The sequence below is a fragment of the Hyperoodon ampullatus genome, assembly GCF_949752795.1.
Source record: "Hyperoodon ampullatus genome assembly, chromosome: 6".
Classification (NCBI taxonomy): domain Eukaryota; kingdom Metazoa; phylum Chordata; class Mammalia; order Artiodactyla; family Ziphiidae; genus Hyperoodon; species Hyperoodon ampullatus.
Window position 1 is genome coordinate 30,868,660 of NC_136919.1, and position 22,488 is coordinate 30,891,147.

Genomic DNA, 22,488 nt, shown 5'->3' on the forward strand with positions numbered 1-22,488 from the left:
TTACTCACATGAGTAACTTTCATGGTCTCCATGGCTACCTTCTGATACTAAATTATCTACCCAACAAGGGAGCACTTGGGCTGAAATCTGACCACACCCCCTCCCATTTTGTGAAAATTGTGTGCTTTTTTTCTAATTACTTCATACAAGTGAATGGGGAATGTTTGCAAATACACACTATTCATGTCAAACCAAAAAGAAATGGTCATCCTGGGTCCTATATGTTATCTGTTCATCTTTTTTTTTTTTCTGTTTGACAGACAACAAAGCCAAACTAGCTTTTTTTTTCCCCTGGAAGAATAACTCACTAGTGGTATCTAGGTGACAATACAATCATTCATTTGAATATTCTGTCCAATAAAGAAGGTTTATTTTATGCCATAGTTACCATTTCACAACTTGAATATCTGCTACAAATTTTCAGTTGGAGAGCCTTACTGCTTGTTTGAATGGAAATGATTAGATCTTTTTTCCCAGAGGGTTTTAATCTGAAAGGGAAATGGGCCCAGACCTACGAAGAGAGTTCCTGCTTGGAGAATGATGATCTGTGGAAATGTCATTGAGAAATGTATTCTTAATGAATCACCAGCTTGAGAATGAAATATCATGTTCTTCAAACTCCCAAGAAATGTATAATCACATACTAGATCAGAGCAGGGTAGAGAGATGCATGTTTTAATTGATATTTATTTATATAATTTCAAAATGCTTGATATAACAACAGATTAATCATCCCTTACTAAGTAGCATGTTTCAGATTTACCCATCCCAGAAGTGAGGGGCTAGGACCTATTCATCCCATCTAAGTGTTTAAAAAGTATGGAATAGATGACTGAACAGCTCATATTTCTTCATCTGTCTATTAGCCTCATTTGCCATTTGAAGAGTAGAAAGATTCTATCAGGGATTCTGACCCTAGCAACTTTGGATAAAGAAGGAAATCTGTCTCTAGAGCAATGCTGTCCATCAGACCTTTCTGTGGTGATATAAATGTACTTTATCTGTGTTGTCCAATCTGGCAGCCACTACCCATATGTGGCTAGTGTGTGCTTGGAATGAGACTAGAATGACTAAGGAACTGATTTTAAATTTTATTTATTTTCAATTAATTTGAATTTAAGTAGCTACATAAGGCTAGCACCTACCATATTATACAGTGCAGCTCTAAAGTATATGGCTATAGCCAGAAAATGGAATCAACAATGGCTCCTAATATGATTTTTTAAAATGTGATAAGTGGACAGCAAAGTATTTGAATCCAAAATCCCAGGTCATGGTTTTGGCTTCACCACCTCTTAGCTATATGATCTCCAATAAAACACTTGTTTCCTAGCACAACTTGCCTTTTAAAGGTAACGTGCTTGATGGTAGGGTGGAGATTGGAAAGAAATCAGAGAAGATCACGGTGAGCCAGCTTGTTTTCCTGTTACTGGATGTGTACGGTCTGTACTAGAGAAGACTGTTCAGGAGAGAACATTGAAGAAGTGAGACAGGAACTGTTCTTACACAAATTAGGAGCCTCTTGACTACAAGTGGCAGAAAAACCCAACCTAAACCTACCTTAAGCAAAAAGGGATACTATGGGTCCACATCTTTACTGAGAAATCCAGACCTAGGGCTGGCTTCAGGTAAGCGGATTCAGGTTTCAACTGAAATCATCTAGATTTAGTTTCTCTCCAATCTCTTGACTCTGCCTTCCGCTATTTGGTTTCAGCCTTGGGCTTTATATGTTAGCAATATGGCAGCAGCAGTCCAACTCCCTATAAACTCTCAAATCTACTTTCAGTGTAAAGAGTGAGAGTCTCTGCCTTATGTGTCTTATAAAAATCCTTCATTATGGCTCATTGACTCTGCAACAACTAACTAGCCATGTCTGAAGTCCATGGTCCCCTCTGGAGCTTGGCATTGGCTTAACCTTGCCCAAGCCACAGGGACTGAGAATGGAGAAGGGAGAGCTTCTCAGGGGTAAAGCAGAGTACTTCTAGAGGGAGGGTGAGTTGATGCACTATGGCAGAAAACAATAGATGTCCTCTAGAGTCTTGTTCCCAGGACCTTGAAAGACAAAAACTCTGACCACTTGAGTAATCACAGAAGAAATCAATCCAATTCAATTAAATTTGACTCATTTCAACAAACACACGCTAAGACTACCTGGGAGCCCTCTGCTTCTAAACCCATGCCTGTGGTAGCCATGAAAATGTATTTCAGCCATTTTGGAAATGTATCTGGTCTTCCATCTTTATACATGATATTGCTTATACAACAGATCAGAGTCAGTATTTTCTACTGGCTGTGTTCTAGGATTTTGTATCCTTTAGGGATTGTGCTAAGAATGGACAGTAGTTCTTCAGAGATTCAATTTCCACTTGATTGAATTATTTGAGTGTCAGGGAGCCCAAAGGTCATTCATTCATGTTGATACTACTTCTTGGAAACCCCAAACACATTCTGCCAGTTTGCTTTCTTTACTCCCTGCTATGCTAGAGAGAAAAGGAAGAATCAGGCAGTAGAGTAGCTGTTATTGGTTTATTTATTCATCATATCTATTATGACACTACTATGTGCTAGGAATGGTACTTGGTGCTGAAAGAGCCATTAAAAAGTCCAATATTACAAGAGAGAGTTGCCGGTGAAGAAAGCACTAGCCTTCACGTCAGAAGACCTCAGTTCAAGTTCTGACTTTGCTAGCAATTATCACTGTGATTTGGAGATAAAGGCCTCATTTGAGAGACTTTGGAAAATCCCTTGAGCTGGAAAACTCTCAGAGGCCATGAAAGGTTAGATCTCCATTAGCATGACTAAGGCTTGCTGCCTGACCTTTGTGAGCTAAAAGAAAAACACTCCCTTCACCCTCAGAATTCAGCACACACACCTCCACTGGGATTCAAGCTAAGAGGATCAAATTAAAGTAGGAGACACAAAAGGAGCTTTTCATTAACTCTTAGAAATTCTTTCTCTCCTTGGGACCAGCTCATTACAAAAGAATCCCTAGGAGCCAGGGCACACCCCTCCTGCAAAGTGGGGTTCAGAGACAAAAGGGTCTTGCAGAATGAGCAGGAATTTGACAGCTGGAGAGGCATGGTGAAGGACACTCCAGGCCTTTGACAGTCCAGTGGGGCAAGGCAGAACTGGAGCCAGAGGCTGACAGCAGTAGTACTGATCATTTGTCCCTCTGGAGCCTCAGGCCTGGGAGTGAAGGAGGACTGGTTCCCCAGAGGTGACCACACTTTTCCAGATTGGTCTTGTGTATCTACTGTCTCAAGTTCTCTGAGTTCCAGAGTCCTATATCCAACTCTTACCTAAGATTTCTGCAAAACCTCCACCCTGCAAGCAAGCTGGAGAAAGAGTTATCGGGTCTCCAGTGTTCTTGGCCTGCCATGTCTTGGACAGAGACTCCACCTATACATGGATTTTGAAACTGAGCGGGGCCCTGTGGGGCTCCTGGGCATGGAGGCCTTTTTGTCCCCTGTTTCTTGTAAGCAAGACTGGAGCCTCCAGGACCTTCCCTGAGTTCCAAAGGGCAGATTCAAACTGTTCCTAGTCAAGGGAGGACCAGCCAAGGAACCACCTGAGGCAAGACTAAAGGGAACAAAAAAGCTCCTCAAGATTAGGAGACCACCTGAGACAAGATCAAGGGAGTGCAAGCCCTGCGCACACCCAATCTTGTCAGCAACCCTACCCTTGAACTATTACTATGAATGTCTTCATCAAATCCTCCCGGCTTGGGACACGTAGTTTTAGTTTTCCCGAGGGCAGGAGCCTACTGTGTCCCCCTTTGCCTGGCAAAGCAATAAAGCTCTTCTTTTCTACTTCACTCAAAACTCTTGTCTCCAGAGATTCAAGATTTGATTGGGCACCAGTGCAGAGCTTTCGGCCTCACGGGGTGGAGGAAGGAAGCCCCTCACCTCTCAGCCACACTCCCCAGAGCCGCAGCATGAGAGATGCTGCTGGTCTGCTCCTCCACATGCCTTGACTGGGAGCTGAGAGGAGAAGGAGCTTCATTTTCCTCAGTGATACCTTCCCAGACCTGAGCTTCTGTCATCAAGCTGTGACAGGAAGCGGGGAGGGAGCAGCTTGTGCCACAGACTTTTGCTGTTCTGACCAAGATCTACTAAGAGAATTTCTTTAATACAGGTTTCTTCATTTGGAGACAGGACAGAAAGGGGCAGGACACAAATGCTAGATAATGGAGAAGGGACTCAGCTGTTGGGATGCGATAAAGACTGGCTGGAACTGGCTGGAACATGAAAGAAAGAAAATAGAGGGAATAGTACTATAAACCCCATATGCCCATCATCCAGATTCCACAATTATCAAGATTTTAACACATTTCTTCATTTTCTTTCTTTCTCTTTATGTCTCTCTTTCTTGGTACATTTTAAGGCAATTCCCAGAGTTCATATAATTTTACCCCTAGAGGCAATATTTGAATACTGAGTGGCTGAGAATTTTCCAAAACCGATAAAGATACCATCCACAGAGATTCAAAAATTTCTACCATTCTGAAGCAGGATAAACAAAAAGAAATCCACATCTGAACACTTTGTACAGAAGTTACAGAAGATAAAGACAAAGACAAACTCTGAAAAGCAACCCAGGGATTACATAACTTTCTCAAAGCCATATAGCCTCCTTTAGTTCTAAATTCAGCATCTTTCCTCAATACTACCTTAAGCTTCTATACTCTAAGCCACTTGCTCATTCACCATTCAGAGAGTTGATATGTTACATCCTCCTTCAGCACTGGGACCAGAAGAACTAATACCTAGTCTTTACTGGTCTGTTTTTATTTAAGGATTAAGACTAGGCAGAGATTTTAGAGCTCAATGACTTTCTGTCTTCATTTATAGAAGAGAAAAGTGAGTCTACAGTGAAGAAATACACTGAGGATCCCACAGCTAACATATTATGCCTGGATATCCAGGAAGCTTATGCTTGTAATGAAAACTGCTAACCATGTCCAAAATTTCTGGAGAGAGCTTAGCTATGAGGAAGAAATTTTTAAAAGATGGGAAAAAAATATTCCATCTGTTTGGAGAAAGTTAGGCTGTGTAAATATTTCTTTCTTTAATTTCTTAATGAGAGAAAGGAATTGGATGTCTTTTTTAAAAAACAGTCGACACTGTAGGGAAAAAAAAAGGAACAAGCTTGATTTGATGCAAAAGCCATGAGATAACTGGCCCAAAGAAAGTGTGGAGGAAAGAGAAATCCTGGGAATTAGAAAGTAAATGGGTAACTGGGTACTATTTGGGGTGGAGTGGGTGTGAAACTATGTACCTCAGATTGGGACTTGAACCCACATGCCGGGACTCAAACCCAGCCAAAACCCTGATTGGGTCTTGAACCCACGAGGCTGGGACTCAAACCCAGCCAAACCCCACAGTCTTCCAACTGAGATCACACACCTGGTTTCAGGACTTAATGAATTTCAGGTTCTTGATGTGTCATAGAAGAAAGAATTCATTGAGGGGCAAAGTGATAGGTAAGAAGTGGATTTATTTAGAGAGAAACACACTCCACAAACAGAGTGTGGACCATCTCAGAAGGTGAGAAAGGCATGAGGGTATGGGGTTGTCAGTTTTTATATGGGTGGGTAATTTCATAGGCTAATGAGTGGGAGGAGTATTCCAGCTATTTCAGGAAGGGGTGGGGATTTCCAGGAATTGGGCCACCGCCCACTTTTTGATCCTTATGGTCAGTCTTAGAACTGTCATGGCACCTGTGAGTGTGTCATTTAGCTTGCCGATGTGTTACAGTGAGCATACTGAGGCTCAAGGTCTAGTGGAAGTTGACTTGTCCGCAATCTTGGACCTGCTTGGTTCTAATCAGTTTATGTCATGTCCTCGGGCTATGTCATTCTTTCAAAGGTTGTACCCTGCCCCCTTCCCGCCTGTTTCATTGGTGGGCACATATTACTTAAATGAGGATTACTATGTATGAAGAAAGCATTTTAGAAAGCATTTAGAAATCATTATTTAGCCTTGCAGTAAGTAAATAAAAGTATAAAAAAATAAAAAGCAGTCAAAGAAGTAAATGAATGCCATCCCCCTGGGAAGGTTAGGAGCAATAAAGAATTGGCAGAATAAAAGCCACTAACAGCTGAGGATTAAAGGAGATATGAGGGAAGACAACAAAGTGACATTTAATTCCAGCCTAGTACAGGCATTGTTGGAAAGTGTGAGCTGTACAGAACATGTTAATCAAACTTGGTATAAAAGATCAGGATTCAATGACTGATCAGTTGAAGATTCACCAAAAATTTATCAGCATTTTCTAAAGCAACATTTTTTCAACTTTTTGGAAGTTACACATTCTTATTATAGAAATTTCAGAAAATATTGAAATATATGTACAATAAAATAAGAATCACCAATAGCTCGGTAACAAAGAATTAACCATTGGTGACATATTATTGTTTCCTTCTCATCTTTCTCCCATGTACATAAATATGTGTTTTTACAGCTATCACTCTGATAAATGTCCTCACTCATAAATCTTTGAAAACAATTTTGTTTCTTTCCTTTGAATGAATCCCTAGAAGAGAGGTTATAAAGGTATAAAAAAACAGAGTTGTTAAGAGATTGGGCTTTTAGTCAAACAGATCTGTATTTGAATCCCAGTTTTGCCACTTATGAGCTTGGGCTTGTAACCTTGGGCTACTTATATAACTTCACTTCTCTAGGTCTCAACTGTCGCTTCTGTTAAAAAAAAAAAAAAGGAAAGGAAAGGAAAGAAAAGAAAAGAAAGAAAGAATTTTGAAAAAACAAAAAAGTGAAAAATGAATCTACTGCCTAAATTCATAGTAAGGATTAGAATAATGGAATGAATGTACAGCTCCTGGGATACAGTAAGGGAATCAATAAATGATTGTTATTGTTGTTGTTGTATAACATGACTAAAGGGGATTTTATTGCTTTCTGTGTACTTTAAAAAATACTTTTGTATATTTTCTAAATTAAAATGCATCTATTGCTGTTATTACAGAAGAGCATTACTCTTTTTAAAAGATAATGCTACTTCTTTTTTTTTTTTTTTTTGCGGTACGCAGGCCTCTCACTGCTGTGGCCTCTCCCGTTGCGGAGCACAGACTCCGGACACTCAGGCTCAGCGGCCATGGCTCACAGGCCCAGCCATTCAGCGGCATGTGGGATCTTCCCGGACCGGGGCACGAACCCGTGTCCCCTGCATCGGCAGGCGGACTCTCAACCACTGCACCACCAGGGAAGCCTGATAATGCTACTTCTTTAAGTCATATTTCCATGTCTTTGTTTTTCTCTCTCTGCAACACAAAAGTAAGACCCTAGAAATCTTTCTGGTTTCAAAAGACTTGCATGCTGGAACTTCCCTTGTGGCGCAGTGGTTAAGAATCTGCCTGCCAGCGCAGGGGACACGGGTTCAATCCCTGGTCCGGGAAGATCCCACAAGCCGTGGAGCAACTAAGCCTGAGCGCCACAACTACTGAGCCTGAGCTCTAGATTCCACGAGCCACAACTACTGAGCCTGCATTCCACACTACTGAAGCCCGTGTGCCTAGAGCCCATGCTCTGCAACAAGAGAAGCCATCGCAATGAGAACCCTGCGCACCGCAACGAAGAGTAGCCCCTGCTCGCTGCAACTATAGAAAGCCCGTGCGCAGCAATGAAGACCCAACACAGCCAATAAATAAATAAATAAATAAAATTTAAAAAAAAGTATAACATTGTAAAAAGACTTGCGTGCTAAGTATACACTGGAAACTTTGCAGTGGTGTGCCAAGGGTGGGGCAGGGGAAGTGGCTGGCCCTGTTGCAACAATAGAGCATGCACTGTCTGGAGAGAATTTTAAAAACCACTCAAGCCTAGTCTGTCTGCTTTTTATTATCATCATGTGCTCACAATTTTAAACAATGTTGGTGATAAAATGCTCTTCCCTAAAACATCTTTGGTCGGTCTATCTTCTAAACTGCTGAGTTTTAACAATATGTATATATATTATATAATATATATATTATATATATTATATAATATATATATGTGTATGTATAATAAACATACGTATAAATTTATTATATAATATGTGTATATAATACGTATTATATAATATGTATATGTGTCTGTGTATGTATGTAAACTTCAAATTCTCTTTTTTTTTTAGACATGAGTAGTTTCTATTTGTATAACCAATATTAGTATCTTGAAGCCCTACCATGTAATTTTGTTTATGTTCTATGAATCAAATTCATTTATTCATTCATCATTCAAATTGTCTCTTAATCCGCATTGTACTCTACGTGGAGGATAATTCAGAGAACCCCCAGTTACACAGGCCACCCTGACACGTGGACGCAGCTTCATGGGTTTGCTTCGAGAGTAAGTTCATAATAGCTAGGAATTGTTCAAGCTCACTTAGGGAACTGTTCATGTCTCCAAGCCCTGTGGTACAATATATCCCTACATTTAAGCAGTAAATATGAATAAACAATAATAGCACACTGGTTCTAAAGACAAAGAAAAAAAACTGGATTAATTTAATTCAATCATTCTACTGACAATTTGATTTTTTAATTAAAGTTTAAAACTTTAAACAGTAAAATGGTGAACTGCAAAGTGTAATACCTTGTTTAGTAACTGTGTATTTTAGTTCACACAAAACATACATTTTAGTTCTTAAAAGTTAAATTTGTTCTTTTAAATTGTAAATTATTTTAAAACTAAGGAATAAATTAAGAAAATGAGTATTACTGATAATAATTTTCACATCTACAGGAGTGAATTAAAAATGATCTGTTGGTCTTCCCTGGTGGGGCAGTTGTTGAGAGTCCGCCTGCCGTTGCAGAGGACACGGGTTCGTGCCCCGGTCCGGGAAGATCCCACATGCCATGGAGCGGCTGGGCCCGTGAGCCATGGCCGCTGAGCCTGCACGTCCAGAGCCTGTGCTCTGCAATGGGAGAGGCCACAATAGTGAGAGGCCCGCGTACCGCAAAAAAAAAAAAAAAAAATCTGTTGCCAGTGTCAAACATGCCAGGTATACCACTGTAAACTTGCAAAGTTAGATTTTCCTCATTTAATAATCACGATGCGATGTCACAGACGAGGACACGGGCTCTCAGAGAGCTTATGTAACTTGCACAAGGTTCCATAGCTAGTAATATGCTATGCTGGTTATCAAATCCACATTTGTCTTGACTACAGAGCCCAATATGGCAAGCAGTGTGTCAGGATGTTTGAGTTGCTAACAAGAAAGGGAAAGTAAGAAATAAAAGTTGTTATGCTTCAGCCTCCTTTTGAAAAAGAAACTTGCTTTGGGAAGTTCATTACTTTTGCCATGAACCTTGGAACCAAAAGTTATTAATTATCTCTACCAATACTCTCCTAAACAATCATCCAGGGGCCTGAAAGAGTTAATGTGCCTTTCCATAGGAAACAATTTACTTTCCTTTCCCAGGAGGAAAGGGCTCAGTAGGTTTCTAAAAATACATTTTTCCTAACACCTGGTTGCTTTAATAGATGTTTGTTTAATTCTTTTTTCTAAGTAACATTAAAATAATATAGAGGACCTATTTTCAGAGTTTAGGAGAGGCTACAATGGTGAACCAAATGAGTTTTCTCAGTAGGTTAATACCTGAAGGCATTTGTGCTCACTCTACGTTAATACGCCTTGACATTTACTTCCTAGAGAGGCTCCAACATTTCCATTGTTTTTAAATGTGAAACTGCTCTCAAGCCACAACCTTTAATTTTACTGTGACATTATCCTTTCCTTTTACCTGAAGTCATGAGTGAGTTGTGCTTGGCAACACATGAAGGAAATTGCTGATGTCAGGAAAAGGACTGGTAATAGAATCAGAACTTTAATGCTGGAAGTGTTTTAGATCAGGTTACTGAAGGCTTTCCCCTGGCAAAATTTCAACTACCACTTTCAGCGAAAGCTCTTACTATGGAAGGACTTACATCCTAGGAAGGCACTTGCGTGACAGAAAGAGGGACAAGAAGACCATTCGTTGAGAGAGTGTTACAGGTCATGAAGGTCTCATGCTTTTAACTTCACAGTGATTTAATGAGTTTTAGTCACTTCTATTTTATAGATGGGAAACCTGCTCTTAGCACAGAGGCTAAGGGGCTTGCCCAGGACCTCACAACTAGGAAGTGGCAAAATGGTTAGGCAGACCCACCTGTCTCAAGTCCATGGATCTTTCTACTATGCTATATTTGTTTCCTGTGCAATGGCTACTTCTATCCCCAAAATGGCATTATGAAGTGATAAAAATACAATGGTTGAGACTCCCCTGGTGGTCCAGTGGGTAAGACTCCACACTCCCAGTGGAGGGGGCCCAGGTTCAATCCCTGGTCGGGGAACTAGATCCTGCAGGCATGCTGCAACTAAGAGTCCACATGTCACAACGAAGATCCTGCATGCAGCAACTAAGACCTGGTGTGGCCTAAAGAAAGAAATATTAAAAAGAAAAGAAAAGAAAATACAATGGTTAAGAGCATGGGCTTTGGGGTCAGACAGCTGAGATCTGGATGACAATCCTGCCATCTAATAGCTATGGGATGGTGGACAAATTATTACCTTATAAAGCAGTGACAGTAGTGCTTACCAAATATTCCATTTCTTCTCCAGTTCCTCCCTCTTACTGTATGTGAGACATATGACTAATACTAGTTAATGAAATGCACCCAATGCAATGTATGCCATTTCTGGGCAGAAGCAGTGAAACATCCATGGATAATTATCCATTTCCTTCTTAACTCTGAGAGATTGAAAGACTTCAAGTTAAACAGGTTGCAGTTACAATATCTTGGAGCCTCTATAAGCCTGGGTACCTGAATGACTATATGGAATAGACGCTACCACTCATCTCTCTCCAGCCAGGCTAATTTTTGTGCCATACAAACTGTGAAGGAGAAATAAACCCGTGTTCTATGAAACCACTTAGATTTGAGGGTAAATTTATTGTAGCAGCATAACCCAGTCTATCAAGACTAGTTTTTTCGTACCTCATTTTCCTAAACTCTAAAATAGTGATAACAATTTTGACTTAATGGAATTATTGTGAGGATGAAATGAGACTTTTCAGGATACACCTGAATACATTGTCAAACTAGCAAGAGGCAGGAGGAAAGAATGGGATGTGTGGCAATCTTGGTGAATCACTTCTCTCTGTTTTTTTCCAAAAGTAAAGGAAAATAGACTGCATGATCTGCAGACTTTCCTTGCCACCAACTAGGATGTTCTGCTGTTTCTCACATCTAAATTTCTCTCTGACCTCAGAATTCAGTCATTCAATTGTTTGACCCAGATTTGTTGGTGCCTATTCTGTTGTCAAATGCTGTGCTGGGATCTGGCCTCAGGAGCAGATCTTGAGAAGGGGCGATGTGGATTTTCTCTAAATCCAAACTGAGGACAGAGCATACACTTTCTGGAGATGGTCTGGAGAACCTTAGCAGAGTCTCTCTTCCCTACTTATGTAAAAGCCGTAAATGAAACGCTCCAGAAGTGAGCCTGGGGAGACTGTGATAGCTATAAGACGGCGGCCCTTCGGGAGGGGAACTGCATGTCATTTTTGCTTTAGTACTCTCTTTAAATGTCTTTCTACATCCCTGCAACTAGCTGAGGGGGAGTAAGAGAGCAAAGCTGTCAGACCAGCAGCATCTTAATTATGGAGATTAGAAATATTTTATGCAATTGACACAGCCTCTTCTATATTACATAGTATTAGGGAAAAGGACTCTGTCTAATGCCAATGAGAAAGGAAGAAAGGAGCTCTGAGAAAAAGAACAGGTGGATTTTGACGGTTTGTCCAATAAAATAATAATAGTTGGGGGGAAAAATTTTAAAAACAAGACTAATGCTACAATTTTCATTGCCTGACATAAATCTCTTAACAGGACTTGAGGGAAGCTGTGAATGATGGTAGCTGAGCTTCCAATTGCTAGTCCAGCCAGACCTCAAGCCTGTCCCCTCCCCTTTTCCTTCATTTTGTTCTTCAGCACCACACTAGGAGACAAACTATTGGAACACTTGGGAAGTGAGCGAGTCGGTGGTCAAATCAGGCTTCATTCCCAGGTAGTATATGTCCTTTGCTCAGTGGGAGAAATACCAGTTAGTATCCCCGAAGTGGTACCTTGGTATTCTCAAAAAGTTCAATTACTTCCCATGGCCTAGTAATTTCCTTCCTAGTCCCTGCCAGGCATAGGAGGATCTGGTTCTATAAGAATTGAGGCCCATTGAGAGCATCCTGAAGACTGAAGGCTTTGGTAAGAATATGGAGGACTCCTGTCAATCATACTTAGGCATTGCTGAACTGAGCGGGGAGTTGATGGGTAGGGGCAACAGCTTTAGCACCCACTGTTTTTATTTAATCTCTCCTTCCTCTAGACCTCCTTGTAAGATATCATCATAGCGATCTTTTTAAAGCAAAAAGCTCCCTTTATTATCTTTTTGCTCCAAATTCCCTGCTCCTTTTGTCTGTAGGAAGTACAAACTCCAAGGCTTATGGATGCCAGTGGGTAAAGTAGACGGGAGAAGCTGACTCCTGTCAGAAGAGACCTGAGAGAGTGTTGGGAACCATAGTAAATTGGAGAGCTCCTGGCTCTGCTTCCCAGCTTCCCATCCCACACACTCTCCTTACAACGTGACATTGACATTTCTTCAGTTGGGGGTAGGGTGGTGGTGGCATCTCTAGTTTCTTCCCTTGAATCTGAATGGACCTGTGACTACAGCAAAAGTCATGCTATCTGCTGTCTGAGGTTAGGTTATAAAAGGTAATGCAGTGTCAGCCTGGTTCTCTTGGGATGCTCACTCTTGGAACCCAGCCACATGCTGCAAGGCAACCCAGGTCACACGGTAAGTATTCTGGCTGACAGCCAACAGCCAGCATCAGCTATACCAGACATGTGAGTGGAAGACTCTGAAATGACTTCTGCCCTGTCCACTGTCTGATTGCAACCACGAGAGCCGCCCAAGAGAGAACCGCCTAGCTGAGCCCACTCAGTCCCCAGAACTATGACAGGTGATCATAAATAATTGTTGTTTTAAGTCACCAAGTTTTAGTTTGGTTTGTGATGCAACAGTGGATAGCTGGAACAGCCAACAAATCTTACTCATTTATTTATTTATTTATTTATTGGCCGTGCCATGCGACTTGTGGGATTTTAGTTCCCCGACCAGGGATCAAACCCAGACCCTCAGCAGTGACAGCTCAGAGTCCTAACCACTGGACCACCAGGGAATTCCCAGATCTTATTTCTAAACCTGCACTTTCGCTTAAGTCATTTTGTGCCTTTGAACTTACCTACTGTTCAAGGACCAGCTCATTACTTTTCTTAAACATTGATTAATAGTGATCTGTTCTTTCTCCATATTTTCTCCATGATTAATAGGTCATTTGTGAGGACCCCATCCCCCTGCAGTTATTTTATTAAAATATTCTAATACAGTTTAAAAAACAATACCTGCTTTTGTCAAAACTACAAACAATACAGAAAACAATAATTCAGAAAGTTATTCTGTCTCGCTCTATCTCACTCCAGTGTACCCCCATCCCCTCTCCAAAGGTAACAGCTTTAACAGAGTGGTACATATTCCTCACAACCTCTTCTGCAAACACATACACACACACGTACAAACTATTCACATAAATACTAGATTCCATCACAATACTGTTTTATAAACTGCTTTTTCAGTTGATGGCATATTTTAGTTATCTTTCTGTCAGTAAATACCAATCTATCTCATGCTTTTTAACAGCTGTATAGTATTTCCTATTATTTAACCAATTGTTTAACTAATATTCTCTTTGTAGAAATTTAGGTTTTCCCAAACTTTTCCTTATTAAAAACAAGAGTATATTGCTGTTGGATACATTCCTGGGAGAAGAATTGCTGAGATTTAAAAAAAAAGCACCTTTTAAGTTTGGTATAAATTCTTAAATTCTTCTTCAGAAAGAGGTAACTATATTCCCATGAATAGTATATGAGAGTACTGTGACTTTCTCTGACACTGGATATTATCAAGCTTTTAAATCTTTGCCAGTGTTTTAGGTAAGGAATAATAGCTTCTAATTTGTTTAACTTACAGTTTTTTTTTTTTTTTTTTTTTTTTTTTTTTTTGTTGCTGTACGTGGGCCTCTCCTGTTGTGGCGTCTCCTGTTGCGGAGCACAGGCTCCGGACGCGCAGGCTCAGCGGCCATGGCTTACGGGCCCAGCCGCTCCGCGGCATGTGGGATCTTCCCAGACCGGGGCACGAACGCACGTCCCCTGCATCGGCAGGCGGACTCTCAACCACTGCGCCACCAGGGAAGCCCTAACTTACAGTTTTATTATTAGTAAATTTGAGCAGCATTTCACATTTTATTAGTCCCTGTATTTCTTTCATTGTAGATTTTGTCTGCTATGCCCTTTGCCCATTTTCTTTTTTTTTTGTAGGAGTTTTTTTTAGTATTATGGATAATAAATGTCTTAATCCATTCAGGCTGCTCTAACAAAATACCATAGACTGGGTGGCTTATAAAAAATTTCTTTGAGAAACAGAAATTTGTTTCTCACAGTTCTGGAGTGTGCAAGTGCAAAATCAGGGTGCTGGCATATCAAGTTTTGGCGAAGGTTCTCTTCTGTGTTACAGATCATAACTGTGTCCTCACACGGTGGAAGGGCTAGAGAGCTTTCTGGAACCTCTTTTATAAGGCACTAATTCCATTCATGAGGGTTCCATCCTCATGAACCCAAGCACATCCCAAAGGCCTATACCTCCTACTATCATCTTTGGGGTTAGGATTTCAACACATGAATTTTGGGGGACACATTCAGACCACAGCAGTAAACCATTTACGTATTGCTTTGCAAGTATTACTTATCTGTTTGTTGGTTGTGTTTATTTACAGAACCTTTTGCATCTAGGAGTTTTAAAAGGGTTATGTAATTGATCCTATCTGTCTTTTACTAAGGTGTTAGGCTAAAGTGTCTTCCAAAGAAAGACACTTTCAGACTTCTAGTGTTATATAAGTAAATATTTTTTATTCCAATTGCTTTATAGAAAAAAAGCGCCAAACATTTTAAAAAAGTAATTGTTTAATGTTTCAGATAAACTTTTCTTTGAGACATTCTAGTAGGCATTTAATTTACAAATCTAAATTTCCAGGAACTCATACTGAGAAAATTCATTCATTCATTGAAGAGATATTTATGACACATTCCTGGGTACCAAGCTCTTTTCTAGGCTTATGATACACAGTGGGAACTTGTCTAGTGGAGGTAAGAAAAAAAGGGGAATGGGAAAAAACATAACGCAGCAATTTTTTTTTTTACAAACAAAATAATCTGTGGCTTCTGAGCTTATATAGCATGTGGACTCATTCTTCTCATTATATTTAAACATAACATACTCTCATTCTTGGCTTAAATGTCTTTCCACCTCACTAAAATGTAAAACGACTTAAGGGTGAGGAATGTCCTTCATTCATCTTTGAATCCTTGGCATCTAGCTAGTATCTGGCTCATTATAATGGCTCAAGAACTATATTGTTAAATAAACGGATTTCCCTATTTTACAAATTGCCTCTTTCCTTCTCAAATGAATATTCATAATCCTGCCTTCCTTCCCCCTCCTTCCTCACCCATCACCCCAAAATAAAAATGAACACTAGTTTTATGTTAGGTCAGATCCCTGGGACTCATGTTTGCATACATGATACTTAAACATGCTTAGCTCATAAGAAGGACTCAATAAAAACAAACTGAATAAATGAATAACTACAGATTTAAAAGAAATGTCTTTCAGAAAAGTAATAGGGAAGTGCCACACCCCTGTGAACACAAGTTCACAGCAAGTATTTTTAGAGAACTTACATGTTGTCTGATCTTGCAAAGGAAATCCCAGTGAAAATAAATAAAAGCCAGAGTTATTAATTAACACTGGAGAAACATCAACTTACAAGTGTGGGCAGGAGCAAAGTTGCACAGCTAAGGAATTATGATTCTCACTGGAGTCTTGCTGGGAACAATGTTGTCTTTTTCTGCCACATGCCTGAGTTCAGGGAAGCTCTTTTCAGGGGTTTCTAACTTCAGGGTTTAACTAGGACGCTGGGATACATTTCAGTCTTCTCAAATAGAGAACTGCTCTTGCATCTCTGGTAATGAATGAACAGTTACAGCCCTTGGTTACAATTAGCTTTCACTTTTGGAGCATTTCCCAGGGGTGATATGCGAATAGCTTGAAGGAGGAGGTTGTGAGGCGGACATGGAAGCTAGGGCTCTGCCGAGGCAAATGTGCTCGTGTGGGATGCGGCTGTGAACACAGTATGTGCTAAAATGTAAATAACACAGCCAAAGCACCAAATGCCATGCTTAAAAATTTTTGTTTTTAATAGAGGACTCTTCTGAGCAGTTATAGACATACACACATATGGATGCATTTATATTTCTTTTACCCCCAAACCTGAAATCATGTGAACGATGAGTCGGGCTTTATTAAAATCTCCGGAAAGACCATTAGTTCAGTGTTTTCCCTCGGTGAGTGACCAGCACCAAACCCTCCATTTGAAGCTGGAAACCCTGGAATTCACACGGCTAATTATGCAATACTAGACCACTGGGAAGCAGTTCTGGCTGGCTCAGCTGGTGATCTGATTTTACCCTGCAGCATCAAGATTGATAGACCTTATAATTTTATCCTGGTTAGTGCAGATGCTGTTCTTACATAAGTTTTTTTTTTTAACACCCCTTTTTCTTAAAAGAAAAAGAAAAACAAACTCAAGTCTTTCCCAAGTGGTTTGCCTTGATGACACCTCAGGGTGGTTAAGATCAGTACCCTGATCACTAGCTAGTGGAAAAAAATTCCCTTTCAGGATTTCTGAATTTGCTGTAATTTAATTTCATTGAATACTGTGTGTGCTTGTTTATGAGAAAGAATGAAAAGAAGCAGTAATTTGCCCCCCTCTAAATCGTTCCTTTTATGAGGCTTCTTTGGGTAGGGGGAGGGGTGGGAAAGAGACTCATTCTTAGAAGGTACAGAACATCAATTTGGGAACTGTTAGTTTCTTTCATGCTAATGACAAGGTATAACTTAAAAACATAACATTCATATGCATATATGGTACATATATACATAATTAGTATATTGACAAAGCACCTAGCAGAACCTTAGAACTCTTAGTTCCATTAACCCTTAAAGGGAAAACTGGAATTCAGATCAGTCAAGGACAGTGGAACGTGCTCCCTTTCAATTATATACACCCATCATCCTTGTCGAGGAATGAGACCTCCCAAAAAAGTGAAATGCATTTTTTTTTCTGAAGCACTTGTCACAGTCTGTTACGTATTTATCAGTTTTTGCAGTTCTAATTACAAAATAAGCACTAGCTACTATGTAGAATAACTACACTAGCCAAAAAGATTTTTATAATCTGAGAGAAATGCTCCCATATTGACTCTGCTAAGAGAAACAACTGCCCTTTCCTTGATTATAAAGAAGGAAGACAGATGGCTTCTTGTTCAAGACTGTAATTTTACTTTCAGCCTCCTCCCTCAGTTAAAAACAAGATGTACTTTGAGGCTTTGAGGGAAAATCTCAAGGGAAAGTTTTTTATTCCTGGCTGCATTGAATAATTCAACAAACATTTGAGAGAGCTGAGAAAGATACAAAGGAGAAAATGTTTTCCCTTGTTCTCAGGGAGTTTACAATCTAATTGTGGAGTTTACAGTCAGAATTGGGACCAGAGCCATTAAAGTTTTATTTTTTTCACTTCTATTTAATGGCCTAATGGTTACTGGTAACACACTTAGGATTCACCAGCCCTGTGGTATGGTGGACCCTCTGATCAAATTTGAAGGGAACATAAGGAGAATGCAGAGGAAGAATAATCTCAAGCAGTACTTATTAAGTCCTTACCGTCCTACTAGCTACTTTCAGATAGTATTTAATCTTGACAACAACCCTTCCTGGTCATCCTTATTACCCGTTTTTCACAGACCAGGAGAAAGAGGCAGAAGTGATGCATCCCTGGTCACAGACCTAGGAAATGGTATTGAAACACACCAACTGGGAATTCTTCTTTGGCCTTTTCTTTGGCTGTCCCTAGGTTCCCATCTTGACTTTCCTTTGTTTAGATTCCCTTTCAAGGCATGTGAAGTTAATTTACTTCTGTGCTATTTTTTTCCTCTTAGTCTTTGAATAGTCTTTAAAACTTGCTGTCTTTCATTTGGCAAGTCAGGCCTTCTAGAGTCTCCTTTGCAAATACTCTTTCGTTTTTTCTTCTTTTCTAACTGCTTCTGTCTTTAAGACATTCTTTGACAGGATGAAAGGAAACATAAAAAGGTACCTCATAAATGGTTCTCTTAATATCAAGCAGGATCTTTAGTTTTACTCCTGCCACCTTTTAACTGTTCTCATCTCACACGATTTCTCAAGGACTTGGGTTGTAGACTTCTTGAAGGTGGTGACCGCACCTACTCTAACTTGTTGATACTGCATAGCGTATTCATGTATCAACAGGGACTTGTAAGAGAGCAGAAACTTTGGTTCTTTTGTTCACTTCTTTGTTCCCAGTGCCTGTAAATTACCGGAACTTAGTGTGCCCTCAGTATACATATGTTTTAACATGATGAATTAATACTCGCTTATTGTTTTTTGTGGACTATTCTGTATAAAAAGTTTCGTTTACATCCAATATGGCTCTGAATTGACAGACCTGTAGAATTTTTTGCCTTTTCCCTATTTTCGGCCCTTTATAACAATTTCGACCTTGGGTGCGTTCCCTTAAGCTCTTGGTGCCCTTCAAGGCTCAGTTTCCACATCAGCAAAATGGGGCGAGTAGCAACAGTTGCTTGTTTCTCCCTGTCTTCAATCACCTACTACTTCTCCAGGGGTTTATTGCGTTCGCTTTCCCCTGCATAAAATCATTCACCTGAAAGGTAAGAAACCAGCAGGGTCCTCGGGTTGCGCGCCTACTGGGGATAGCTAGCAGCTCCGCAAGCCTCGCCCGTGCTTCCCAGGTCCGGAAGCAACCCGACCCCATTTCGGCTGCGAGCCTGTCCAGCCCTCCGGCGCCCCAGCCTCAGGCGCCCTCTCGCACCGAGGTAGCGCTCTGCCTCGGTGCCACCGCTAAATGGGCTCGGCACCACGCAGGTTCCGACGCGCGCCGAAGGGCCCGGCCTCGTTTTGGCCGCATTCGCCCGGCCGCCCGCGCGGCGCTGCACTGGGGGCGGGGAGTCTGATGGGAGAAGCGCGCGGCGCTGAGAAGGCGGCGGCCGGGGAGAGGGAGCCGGAGAGGGACTGGGCGCGGGAGGCCGGAGGCGGGGGACAGGGGGAGGCGCCGCCGCCGCCGCCCGCCCCTTTCCGCTGGGGAGCAGCTGCAGCAGCAGGAGCGGAGCGGGAGCCGCGCAGCCACTACAGCAGCCGCCGGGGGATGTGGTCGGCGCCCGCCCTGAGCCGCGCCGCCTCCTGAGTACCCGCCGCCGCCCGAGCCGCCGCCGCCGCCGCCGCCGCCGAGCCGTGTGGAGCCAGGCCGCGCCCTCCCCGGGCGCCCGCCGGCTCGCATGCCGAGGGGCTCCGGGGCGTAGCTGCGCGCCCGGCGCCGCCTCCGGGCTCCTCCGGCCCCGCCATGGGCTGCTGCAGCTCCGCCTCCTCAGCCGCGCAGGTGAGGGGCTCCCGCCTCCCGGCCGCCCGCCCGGATGCCTCCCCGCGCCGTGCCGCGGGCGCCCGCAGCCTCCCACTACCTGCGAGCGTCCCCTCAACCCACCGTGCACTCCAGAGACCCTCACTCCCGCCTCCCCCTCCCGCCTCCCCCTGTCCCGAAGATGCCCCCGCGCTGGCTCCCAGGGCTGCCGATTCGCAGGCGCCTGTGCGCAGCCCCCAGGGTGCCCCTAGCTCTGCCCAGCCCCTTGCCGACTTGGCTGCCTCCTCCCAGTAACACCTGAGCGGCCCGTCCCGCCAGCCCGCAGGTAGAGGCAATCAGGGCGTCTGCTCCCTGCCCCTGGTGGCACCCCCTTCCCTCGTCTTCCGGGCCTGGCTCCTCTCTTCCTACCTCCTTGGAGTCTTCCGCCTCCCCATCCACAGACTATTTTCTGTGCTCCCTGGAGGAGTACCCCCAGTATGGGCTGTTCACCCCTCTCCCACCTTATTACAGTTTCTGCTCTTAGATATTCTGTCCCTTTTCTCTTGCCCGCCGCCCCCCGTCCGGGTTCAAGTGTTTAAGCGGATCCCGGAGCCCTTCTACGACCCGCTTCTCCGATTCTAGCCGCTCGCCTCCCACCCCATCCCATCCCCCCTTTGTGCCTTGACCCCGGGCACCGCGGCCTCTTCTCACCCCGAGGCCCCTGCGGGAGCGCGGGGATTGGGCTGAGAAGGAGATTGGGCACCTGGTGGGTGACGGGATCGTTACGGAGACTCCCTCTTTGTTGCCAGTGTAACAGGAGGAAGAGGTGCCGAATTTAGTTTTTCTGTGTGCACTGGCTGAGTGTTGTCGCTGAGGGCTGAGATGCGGAGATTTCTCCCAGCTTCTACCCTGCCCCCATCCGGATTTCGCTAACCTCCCTCTCTCTTGCCGATCCGAGCCCTTAACCTGGATAGAAATGTTTAGACAACTGTATAAGGATCAAACGTAATAGGACTTGACTGCTGGCCACTAATAACTAAGAGGACCTGTTTGTAAATTACCTAATTTAGTGGATTAGTGAGTGTATTTACAAATACGATAAAAAGCAATCAGGAATACTGCATCAAACTGTCTGGTGGTGGTGTATGAAAAATAGGCTCTGACAACGCCTGGGATGTAATCTCACAGTTTCATTAGTGTAGAATGTAACTGTGGTCTTTGATTTGTTTGTTTTGGGGGGATACAAGGGCTCTTGTTTTTAGAAATAAAGGCTGGTCCGTTCTTGGTGAAGAAAAATGCTAGTTTGGAAAAAAAAATTCCTTCAGAGATCTAGCATCTGTGATAATGCCAGAAGTGTTTTGCTGCTTCTAAATGACTATATATAACTCAGTTTTAAATAACCTGCATACTTGTTCTGAAAATATGAGATATGTTAGAGAGAAAATGACTAGAATTGCAGATGAATGGAGGACATTTATGTTTTATTAAGTATCCATCCTATTTGTCTACTTCTTTTTTGGGTGTTTGCTTACTCTTTTTTTGATTTGTTTTTCTTTTCCTATTAGGATCATAGTCAGGCTGACTGGTTTAGTTAGTTAAACCTTCCTGTTCAGTTAGAATAACAGAGAAAAACTATATGTAGTGGCGTTAAGAAGGAGAGGTCGGTAGACCACAGTTTTCATATTAACAGATAAAGGTGTGGAATCACACAGTACCTTTCAACTGGTCAGAGATTTTTGGGGAGAGGGAGGAATCTAGTTGGGTGCTATTCGTCTAATATTTACTTAAATATTATTTTCACCAAAAAGGTATCTTTCCTGTTGCCTTTCTTTTAAGAATTGGGTTATTTTGCATCCTCTTTTGGAGATGAAATGCCTTTAAGACAGTATTGGATAGTTTATGGATGGCTTGTTCAGTGTTTAATCAATTAAATTTGGAAGGGATGGATGCTGGACCAAAACTCTGCTTAACAGGTCTTGCATTTGACTAGCTCCACATCTTACTTTTCAGAATGCTGTCCCATATATTTTCCTTGCTTCTTCCTCCTCTTGCAGCCACTGTTTCCTTCATGCTGTGTTCTACAGACAAGATGCATGTCATGCACTCCGAAGGGTGCATTTTTTTCTGTGGATCCCTATAACCAATCAACAGCTGTCACATGCCTTTAAGTTCAGCTTTAGGGACTTGTAGTGTAAGTGGAGCATTGAGGTTTCGTGCCAAAGAGCTGGTCATCATTTTTTTTTCCTTATTTGAGATTTTGGCATCATTCTTCATTTGTGAAATGTTACCAATCTGCTGCATTTTAATGCTCCTTTCAGTAGCATCACCAGTTAGGATAATATAGTATCTGTATGAGTTGTGTTGAAACAAAATAGAGGCCTCGATTGTATTTTCAGGCAGAATGTTTCTTTCATCCCTTCTACTGAATTGTAAACTTCTTGAGTATAGGAACTGTTTTTATTTTTCACATGTTTGTATCCATTGCAGTGCCTCACTATACCTTGTACATAATAGTTGCTCAGCAGTAGTCAATGAACAGAATATAGATACACAGATTGGAACATTTGAACATTTGGCTGGCGAGTAACATTTAATATGAATCCAGTCCCGAACTATGTGCTGTTTTACTTCCATGAGCTGGTTGAGTAATGCCACCATGCCACCCTCTTCAAAGCTCAAATTTGAACTAAGTTAAAATTCACCTGCTTTTCCCACATTCCTTCCTATTCTGTCAATGGTACCATCAGTTTGCAAAATTGAGCAGGTTTTTTCTTTTCTCCTGGTGCTCCGCTCAGTGCTTATATTTTAGTTGGAGCAGTGGCTATAACATCTTAAAAGAGCTTGTCTGCAAACTCTGATGATAACCTGCACAGTACATCAAAACAATGCGCTTTGAGGTAATCTGCAGTTCAGTT

General features: G+C 42.1%; 1 protein-coding gene across 2 annotated transcripts in view; it reads left to right on the plus strand.

Annotated features, from left to right (window-relative positions):
• Positions 1 to 19,387: 19,387 nt before the first annotated feature.
• The window catches only part of SLC44A1 (solute carrier family 44 member 1), a gene marked incomplete at its 3' end in the record, with an annotated part of 204,700 nt that continues 201,599 nt past the window's right edge, over positions 19,388 to 22,488 (plus strand). For both annotated transcript variants that reach the window (XM_079707177.1, XM_079707176.1), the window contains exon 1: positions 19,388 to 19,615. In XM_079707177.1, the coding sequence (XP_079563303.1) occupies positions 19,580 to 19,615 (36 nt within the window). In that variant the 5' untranslated portion in view covers positions 19,388 to 19,579. The remainder of the gene's footprint in view (positions 19,616 to 22,488) is intronic.